At 38.6% G+C, this 10,949-nt stretch overlaps 1 protein-coding gene across 1 annotated transcript; it reads right to left on the bottom strand.

Annotated features, from left to right (window-relative positions):
• LOC131930248 (neuroligin-4, X-linked-like) lies at positions 1 to 7,307 on the bottom strand. The gene is made up of 8 exons (XM_059286659.1): positions 7,289 to 7,307; positions 7,242 to 7,250; positions 6,309 to 6,474; positions 5,500 to 5,637; positions 4,604 to 4,697; positions 2,354 to 2,473; positions 1,578 to 1,781; positions 1 to 993 (listed from the first exon to the last, which is right to left on the bottom strand). Exons 1-8 carry the CDS (start codon positions 7,305 to 7,307, stop codon positions 145 to 147), a joined length of 1,599 nt encoding a protein of 532 aa, XP_059142642.1. The 3' UTR covers positions 1 to 144.
• Between the last annotated feature and the right edge of the window lie 3,642 nt (positions 7,308 to 10,949).

The following is a 10,949-nucleotide window of genomic DNA, read 5'->3' as shown; positions in this document are numbered from 1 at the left end:
AATCAGCAGACAAATTAGCAGACAATTATATAAACATCAATGAGCGATTGCATCACACTGAACAAATAAATGATCTCAGCATCATATAAGGTATAAAATAATCTCATACAACAAATGGTTAAAGTAACGGATATGCTACACTAGTTAAAATCTGTGGAAGAAAAATCCTAGAAGCAGCATGGAGACGATGAAATGAGATCCTTCCCTGGGGTGAACTCCAAGGTTGTGATGATGCCCATTGTCCACTAGCCACACCTCCAATGCGACGGGTCGGTCAAATTTCTTGACCTTGGGCGTCTCGGAGAGGACCAGGACATTTTGGTCCTGTTGAGTAAAGCTAGACCACGTGATGTTATGTACAGGTTCAGGGGTCGGGTTTCCGAATTTAGCGAAGTTGGTCCAGGTCGTGACCACAAGGTCAGCCACCTCAAGGTCACCTTGACTGTGCGACGGGTACATGAAAGGGTCAGGACCGACCGGAAGTCCCAGCACGAACCCTTTCTCGTCGGCGTGGGCCACGCCCATCCACGCCGGGTTGGCGGAGTAACTCGGCCGGTGGTTGAACTCAAACACAAAACTGCGAGAGTTCTCCGCCCCTGCCGTAAACCTGCTCGCCTCGTCGATTGTGCACGCGACATCAAACGCGTCCGTCAATGCTGTGACCAGGATATCCCTGAGTTCGAATCTCGACAGCTCTGAGGCATTTGCAGGTAGGTACCCATCCAGGGCTTTTTTTAACAAAGATTCATGATACCTCGGTAGGAACATACGTTCTATAAAAGCTTTCATGTAGAGTTTAAACTCTTCCAGGCTGAAGCCTTTATTATTGGGGTCACTGACCAGCCATGACCCATCGTGGGTGGTGTAACCGGATATGGTGGGGATGTAGACCTTGTCCTTACTGTCCACTAGATGGAGGGGCGTGTCCGGTAGGACGCCAAACACGTTTTCAAGCACAGGAGAGTAGATGGTGCTGCCGTAGTAAGTTTCTTCCTGAAGAAACAAAGTTTGGTTTTTTATTTACTTCATTTAAATGGGAGCTATTTACCCCCCCCCCCCCCTCTTCAAACTCGGCGTTGAGCTATGGATAAGTTAGGGCTAGGGCTAGAGTTATTTAGTTTAGGGTTAGAGCTAAGGGTTAGGGTTAAATTTAGGGTTAGAGTTGGGGTTAGGGTTAGCTATAGATTTGTGGTTGGTTTTTTCGATTAGGATTAGAGTCAGGGTTCTTTAGCACTAGGGTACGGGGGGGGGGGGGGGTAATTAACAGGTGAGTAATGACTTCGGGGGGGGGGCGTAATGTCAGGAGAGGGGAAACGGTTTAGAGGTAATTGACCCAGGGGTAATGGCCTAGACCCCATTTAAATAGGACATAACTGGATTAGTTGTCTATAGCAGTGTCGTACCTGTAAATTGACATCGGTCACATACCTATAAAATAATATCTGTCTACTTTTAAAATGTCGTATGCCACCTACCTGTAAATTGTCATATGTCATATGTCACCTACGTGTACAACGTCATCTGTCGTCTACCCGTATATTGACATCCCTACCTTCAAATTGACATATCTCACCTACCTGTAAAATAACGCTCTGGTTGATGATGACGTCACCGGGTCTGGAACGGATACATTCCAGAAGTTGAGCAGAGAACTCCCCCTCTAGCAGTGAGCAGTTCAGCAGCTGACCCAGCTGTCTGGCCACCTCCCGGGGCGCCTCGTACACCGTTTCCTTGCTTTGGTGACTGTAGGCGCACAGTGCTACAGCCGACTGCATGATGGCCTGAGGGTGGGGGAGTGGGGGGGGGGTAGGTTAGTTTTTTATCTAGACCGTTTGAGGTGGGGGTGGGGGTGGGGGAGTGGGGGTAGGTTAATGTTTGATATAGAACAATTTGATGGTCGTACATGATAGTTTGTGTTAGATATTGACTAGCTTAGGATGACAGTACATTATAGCATATGTTGGATATTCAACAGTTTACAGTGCACTCTGCCCCGTTTACTGACCTCCTAGAATTTGACCTTTGCACCCTGACCAAGTACTCACCCTTTGGAACTTGACCTTTGCAGCATGACCTTTGAACTCTCCCCGTGTACTCACCCCCTAAAACTTGACCTTTGCAGCCTGACCCGTGTACTCACCCCCTGAACTTGACCTTTGAACTCTCCCCGTGTACTCACCCCTTGGAACTTGACCTTTGCACCCTGACCAAGTACTCACCCCCTAGAGCTTGACCTTTACCCCTGACCCATGTACTTACCCCCCCCCAGAACTTGACCTTTGCCCCCTGACCCCTGTACTTACCCCCCCCCCCCCCTAGAACTTGACCTTTGCCCCCTGACCCCTGTACTCACCCCCTGGAACTTGCCCCTGGTTAGCGGTGACAGCGTCAAGATGGATGCACTCAATGACCCCGCACTGCCTCCAAACAGCGTGACCTTCTGGGGGTCACCGCCAAAGTTCGCGATGTTGTTCTGTCAAGTAAACATGAGCGTTATCTCCCCTTGATAAATTGAATATAAATGTTTATAACACATTTCTTACTTGATAATTGCTTCCCTTTTAATATGCCGCTAAATTTTTATGAGTTACTTCCCTTTAATAAATACTATTGCCCCTTACCCCTTGATTTATGTCACCCGACTTATTAAATGTTACATTCTCTTTTAAAATTTAAAATAAATATTTATATTTATTTAAATGTTATATATATATCTATAATATAAGCGGGCTGAGCGTGTGTCAGTCTGTCATCGTTATAGATTTTGAAACCATAAAAGTAAACATCGCACCATGCTGTGCTTTTCAGTGCACCGCAGTGTCTTATTATAGGTAATAGAGTAGGGTTTGTTTATATAACGGCATAGAGCTATTTTATAATTTCCACTGTTTGTACAATTTTGCATAACGTAAAGAGAATATTAAATACACGCACATTGCTAAAACATTTATCAAAGGATCAATGTCAAATATCGTTTTCGTTAATATTCCCAGAAAAAGTGGATACATATTAATAACATAATAACAGTACGGTAGAAAAATCTAATTAAACTGCTTAGTAATTTTGTCAATGGAGGTAATTCAAAGATAAATTGAACTCACGCTAAAAATGTGAATGCAAAATCTGCAAGACGGAATAATTGTTGGAATAATATAATTAGCAAAATGTGAATGCAAATTATGCAGACGTGTAAGAGTACATTATTGTTGGAATATTATTATTAGCATTGATTGATAAAAGGCTATCTTTTATTTATTTTGTTCACTGAATGTACTGTTTACTAATTATAATTTTTAATCAACTATTCTCCATTACTATATTAAGTCATCACGTTCATTAGGTGCGCAATGGTTTTAGTCATGAAACTTTATTGTAAATTTTTAAAAGTACTGAAAAAAATGCATGAATTTATAAAGTGCAATATGGTCGGTAAAACACGGATATTCTAAATACTGCCTTTAATTTATTTGCGGAAAAGCTAGGGGTTTTATAACAGAGGCGTAGCAAGAGGGGGGGGGGAGGGTGGAAATCGAAAGTTTGAGGGAGGTGGGAGGGTGTAAATCGAAATTTTCCGCCGGCGCTCGGAAAGGGCGCGATTTGGCGCTACGGGATAGACTGAGCAATATGCCTTTGTGATTACATTTAAATTGAGTTTATGTTGAGTGTTGTGTTTGTTTTTTCGTTTTTGTTTTTTCTTTGCGTTCGTTTGTGTTGTATTTAGTTTTGTTCTGTTCCCAACTTGGTACATTTAAAAAAGATTTACCGTGTGTTGTGGTTGTGGTTGTGTTGTGGTTGTGGTTGTGTTGTGGTTGTGTTGTGGTTGTTTTGTGGTTGTGTTGTGGTTGTGTTGTGGTTGTGTTGTGATTGTGTTGTGGTTGTGTTGTGATTGTGTTGTGGTTGTAATGTGGTTGTGTTGTGGTTGTGTTTTGTTTTTGTTTGTTTTGTTCTGTTCCAAAGTTGGTATATTTTAAAAAGATTTACCGTGGCGGAGCACGGGATGCAGCTAGTATATATATATATATACATATATATATATATATATATATATATATATATATATATATATATATATATATATATATATATATATATATATATATATATATATATATATATATATATATTATATATATATATATATATATATATATATATATATATATATATATATATACATATATGTGTGTGTATGAGAGAGAGAGAGAGTGTGTGTGTTTGTGTGTGTGTCTATGTGTGGACACTATAGTTTTAAAATTAAAAAAAAACATTTATATTTTTTTAATATGTAATATATATATATAAATATATATATATATATATATATATATATATATATATATATATATATATATATATATATATATATATATATATATATATGTATATATATATATGTATATATATATATATGTATATATATATGTATATATATATATATATACGTTTGTGTGTGTATGAGAGAGAGAGAGTGTGTGTGTGTTTGTGTGTGTGTGTCTATGTGTGGACACTATAGTTTTAAAATTGTGAAACTGGTTTACCTATAATTGCCAGCCTTAGGTAACATCCCCCCACACCCCCACCCCACCTATAAAAAGACACTAACCTTGACCCACTCTAGGGCCAACACCTGGTCCAGGAGTCCAAAGTTCCCCGGAATCGTCTCGTCTAAAGTGGACAGGAAACCGAATACGTCAAGCCTGCAAGGTGCGATACCATGTAGTTAGATAGTATCGTGTGCGATACCATGTTGTTAGATGGTATCGTTCTTGAAATAATAACTCGAGCACCACCAAGTTATTCGATTATATTTTGTTCAATCAACGACAGCTCTGATAACGACAAGTGGTAGTATCGTTCTTTAAACGTGGCACCGATACCAACAAGTTTTAATCTAAAGTATCGTTGATGAATTTAAGAGCCTCTATAAGATAACCCTGTTTCCGGTTAGACACACCTACTATAAATTTCATTGCATCACTTGAACTCAAAGTCTAATCATAAATTAATGTGTGGATACGACTGTCGCATTTCTCATTGCCCTGACCCAAAAATGACTAAATAAAGTCATTTAATGACCAGATTCATAATTGGACTCTATGAATTGACCAAATCATATGGTCCATTGACCTGACTTGTTGATCTGATTTAATGACCATACCAAATGACCTGACCTAATGAACCAAACCAATGACCTTACTCAGTGACCTAACCCAATAACGACCCAACATGACATGGCATAATGACCTAATTCAATGAAGACTAAATAACGCATTTAATAACCTTATTCATAGATTTGACCCTTAACTTGACCCAATGACCTGGCTCGTTGACCTGACCCAATGACCTAATTCAATGTCCCGATTAACTGACCTAATGTGATGACCTAATTAAATAACCAAATTCAACGACCTGACCCATTATCGGCCACAGAGTCTCTATTCAATGACCTTTACCCAATGACCTTCGCAAATACCTGACCTGATGAAACAGAAGACCTACCTGTAGTTGATTGACACCACGGCCACGCCCCTGAGTGCCACATTGGTGAAGTTGTACAAAGCCCCGGTACCGCCGTAGAAGCCCCCTCCGTGGATAAACATCATGGTGGGAACTAGGGCGTGGCTCTCGTTCTTGTATCTGCTCGGGGTGGGGTGGGGGGTGCATGACAACAAAGGTTTGAGTTAATCCGTTAAGGTGTGAAAATGTAACATTTTTGACACGGTTAAAGAAAAGAAAACAGGATATTCTTACGAAGACTCAGCAATTGGTCAGTGCAAAGGGCGAAAAAATAAACATTCTCAAAAGAAAAACATTACGTAATGATAATCTAATTTTAAGTCTAATGCTAAACTGTGTAAAAATTGGAATCAAAGATGTGTGTATTATGAATCAAGCACTAAACCCAGGTGTGGACTGGCCCGCAGGTCTACCAAGAACAATTCCGATGTTCCCCCTGGTAAAAAAAATTCCGGTGGGGCGCCAGGTAAAATAATTCCGGTGTGGCGCCAGGTAAAAAAATTCCGATGGGGCCCCAGGTAAAAAAAAAAAATTATATGGGCCCCCAGAAACGGTTCTGTACTAGACCTACTCGTGTTTGGATTAAAAGAAAATAATTTGTCGCGTGAATTTTTATCGAGCTAAACATGATCGTCAGGCTTTGATAGGGGAAAAACATTCACAAAGAAAATTCTAATCTGGAGTTTGGGGGCAGGGGGGGGGGTAGGGGGCTTTCAAAATGGTCCCTTGGACAAGCCCACAAAACCTTCTCTTTGAGCAACAAGATAAACTTATTTAAAAGTGAAGTTTACTTGGGCATGTAGATGTCCAGGAACAAGCAATCTTCATCGAAAGGGACGTTGGTCAGGGGAGGGTCATCTTTGATGATCCTCTGGAGACATTTGGCACCGTGAACCAGCGCATCTTTGACGTCACTCCAGATGTCAGGTGGTTCAGGACGTGCAAGTCGTAGAGTTCCTGGAGAGGTGAGCAGTACAGGTGTTGGCGTGTGTTGTGGTTAGGTGGTGGTGTGGTTGGGTGGTGGTGTGGGTTGGTGGTGTTGTGGTTTGATGGTGGTGTGGCTTGGTGATGGTGTGGTTTGGTGGTGGTGTGGTTTGGTTGTGTGTTTTGGTGGTGGTGTGGTTTGGTGGTGTTGTGGTTTGGTGGTGTTGTGGTTTGGTGGTGGTGTGGTTTGGTGGTGGTGGGGTTGGGTGGTGGTGTGGTTTGGTGGTGGTGTGGTTTGGTGGTGGTGTGGTTTGGTGGTGGTGTGGTTGGGTGGTGGTGTGGTTTGGTGGTGGTGTGTTTGGGTCATAGTGTGGTTTAGTGGTGTGTTTTGGTGGTGGTGGTAAAGTTTGGTGGTGGTGTGGTTGGTTGGTGGTGTAGTTTGGTTTGGTGGTGGTGTTGTTGGGTGGTGGTGTGGTTTACTGGTGTGTTTTGGTGGTGGTGTGATTTGGTGGTGGAGTGGTTTGGTGATGGTGTAGTTTGGTGGTGGTGTGGTTTGGTGGTGGTGTGGTTTGGTGGTGGTGTAGTTTGGTGGTGGAGTGGTTTGGTGGTGGTGTGGTTTGGTGTGGGTATGGTTTGGTGGTGGTGTGGTTTGGTGATGGTGTGGTTTGGTGGTGGTGTGGTTGGTGAGGTTGAGTTTGTTGATGTAGTTTGTTGGTGTGGTTAGTGTGGTTGGGTTTGTTGCTGTAGTTTGTTGGTATTGTAATTTGTTGGTGTTATATTGTAATATTAAGAACACAGACCTGCGACACCTAACAGGTATCAGAATTTACTGTTTTCAAAAGTTGACTAAGATTAAATCTGGGCATGTGTGGCCGACTCCCCCCATCCCTCTCACCTGTTGGTGCTTTGGCGTACCGGACCCCGAGGAAGACCTCCAGGTCCATGACGTCACTGATGTTGTACCTCCGACCTCTAACCTTTCCATACTGTGTCTGCACTGTGCTGTACTCGGTGTCTTGCTGTACCGGATAATTAGGGAGAAAACAGATTTTTTTTTCTCTTTTTTTTTGTGCCTCAGACATGTAATTTACAGCGTCAGTTGTGTGTGTTCGCTTTAGTATTACAGTTTTCATCATCGGCTTGTGAGGACTGATACAGATTTGTTTTTGTGTGTGTGTTGAAAACCAAAAAATTCATGCATTACAGCTGCAGAGCTTAATAACAAATCCCAAATAGTGGTGTTCTTATTTAAATAACGTCTCATATTATAATAGTTAAGTATTTAAAAATTAAATCATATATCTAATAAAAAATTGTTTTAAGCAAAAATGCATTTTCCTTTCTTTTCCTTTTGTGACAATAACTTATATCTTATTTTTTATTGCCTCATTCCCCACTTTCTGCCCCTCACGTCTAGCCCGACCGAAAGTATAGCTAAGACTGTGTGTAGTATAACTTACCTCCCTTGATACTGGAGGTGCCGACAAGGATAGGACAACCATCCAAGCTAGACACAAATATTGTGTCAACAAATGCATCCTTAGCATTAAGAGGCTGAAAAGTATCCGATGAATTATACCATGAGTAAATTGTCTTTTTGATACAGGGAGTTTTTTTATATATATCTTATATATATATATATATATATATATATATATATATATATATATATATATATATATATATATATATATATATATATATATATATATATATTGTATTAGAAGTCCGAGCATTCTGACAAGCAGTTAAGGATGATTAATAAACAACATGTAGACCAAATGCTAGTTATTGTAAAATGGGATTGAAGAAACCCCGTTATGTAATATATTGCTTAACCCTAACACCCAAACCCTGTAATTTTATATTACACCAGGTAATATGTTATTTTACTTAAACCTACACTTTAACCTCTGTAGTGTCACATATTACTTTACACCCCGGTAATATAATTAGCCCTATATACGTAAACTCTCGTTAATATATATTGTCATAATATATTGTCGGATACTTCGTATAACTTTTCGTCCATGTACTACTAACAAACAATAGCCGGAATTGAATCGGTGTGAGATGACTCAACAAAAACTTTAATCTGCATACAATGTCTTTAGCGATATACGGCTGCCTATGGGGGCGTGCAAGTAATAGCACGACCTCATCACGTGATGAATACATTAACTACCACAACCGTCTACAAAAGGGACATCACTGCCAACACATCACGTTCAGGTCTGTGACACGCTTATCTGTCCAAACTCACACGGTATGAAGACCGTAACGTTGCCGGCAGACAGACTGTAAATTCTGCCATCACAGTTTACAGACTGTAAATTCTGCCATCAAAGTTTACAGACTGTAAATTCTGCCATCACAGTTTACAGACTGTAAAGTCTGCCACCACAGTTTACAGACCATATAGCGTGCTTTCATACAGACCTTAAAGTCTGCCGACATCAGTCCGTATAGTCTGTCGGCACACATACTGGTAAAGTCTGCCGTCACGGTATACAGAGCTATAAGTCTGTCGATATCAGATCGTGAGGTCTATCGGCAGGCAGACCGTAAAGTCTATCGACATGACATACAGACGGCTCAGGCGTGAAGAAATTAGTGAACACAGTTCACCTCAGTCACATGACCATCGCTGCTACTTTATCCTAATCGTTTGTCCTTTATCCTAATCCCTAGTAATTTATCCTGGTTTCTCATATTTGTTTGATGACTAGTTTATGGTCGTATTTAAATTATTTTAGTGACTAATTAATTATCATACAAAATGTAGATATTATTGTGTTGTCATCAGGAATTAATTAAACTAGAAAGAAATCGTTCCATAAGATTAAGAAGGTTCCAGTAGAGTCACGTGATTTGCCCACAAACAAACGCACATAACGTTGAAAATTTTACATTTTTCTACCAGTAAACAATATTTCCTTGAGATTTTTTTCTAAAGCTTTTTTGGTGACTTTTTTCTTTAGGTAGAGTTCACTTCACTTCTTACATTTTTAAGCTGCCTCCGTTTCTATTGAAAACAGGTTGTGTCGACTTATATAACGATGCGAGTAACGTGAATATTTTGTTAACAATCTGACGTTGTTTTCTGTACGGTGTGTAAGACTTTCTGTCACTCACCGAAACTTGGAAACTCACACACTCAACTTCTTCATAAAGCACGTACACATAACAAACACACAACACACCAACATCCTCAGCACAGCACACGTGCTGTCTACTCAATACATCATGAGCCTTTTAAAAAAACAGAAGGTCCCTAAACCCTGTTCATAACGCGTACTGTAACACATATAAGACCTACACATAACAATGACCTACAAAACATAGCACAACACACAGGCCATACATACAACACATACATACATACAACATTGTGGTCCTACACACGTAGAGCCCATACACACCACAGATGACATCCAATAAAACTCTATAACCAACACATAGCGGTCTAGACCGTTACTTAACCAAATATGTGATGACTACTAAACAGAAAATAAATAATTAGGCCTAATTAGTAGTGCATTCTTCTTACAAGCTGCCTCGTGCATGTTTTGTTAGGCGTTATGCAAATTTTAAAACTTTTCTATATTTTCGAAGTTTTTACGACAGAATAAACATTCGCATGCACGGACACACACGCATACATATTCCTACATACAAATACCGACTACATACAATGCATATGCATGTATATATATTCATATTTACATAGGTATTATATATATGTATATGTATAAGTATATATCTATATATACATCTATATATATAGGCCTATATAATATATATATATATATATAGGCCTATATATATATATATATATATATATAGGCCTATATATATATATATATATATATATATATATATATATATATATATATATATATATATATATATATATATTTATTTATTTATTTATTTATTTATTTATTTATTTATTTATTTATTTATATATATTTATATATATAAAATATTATATAATTAATATAATATAGGCATATATATATATATATATATATATATATATATATATATATATATATATATATATATATATATATATATATATATATATAGGCCTATATATATATATTTATATATTTATATATATAAAATATTATATAATTAATATAATATATGCATATATATATATATATATATATATATATATATATATATATATATATATATATATATATATATAGGCCTTACATCCATTATAAATCTGTGTGTCTCCATATACATACACACACAGTCAGATACATATATAGGTATTTATAAGCCCTAGGCCTATACGAATTGAATAGTTATATTCCTCTATATATTTATGTAAGCCTGCGAAGGCCTTTATATCTTTTATACATTATGTGAAACGATATTTTTAATAATGAATCACTAAATAAATCAAGGGAAAGCACTCGATCATCGAATGAACTAAACACCAACTTACCGGCTCAGCGGGTGTGTGTGTGTGTGGACTCAGGTTGTGTGTG

The sequence above is a fragment of the Physella acuta genome, unplaced genomic scaffold (genome assembly GCF_028476545.2).
Source record: "Physella acuta isolate Inbredline_101_S28 unplaced genomic scaffold, ASM2847654v3 ptg001745l, whole genome shotgun sequence".
NCBI classification, from domain to species: Eukaryota; Metazoa; Mollusca; class Gastropoda; family Physidae; genus Physella; species Physella acuta.
This window is presented reverse-complemented; position numbering and strand designations above follow the sequence as displayed.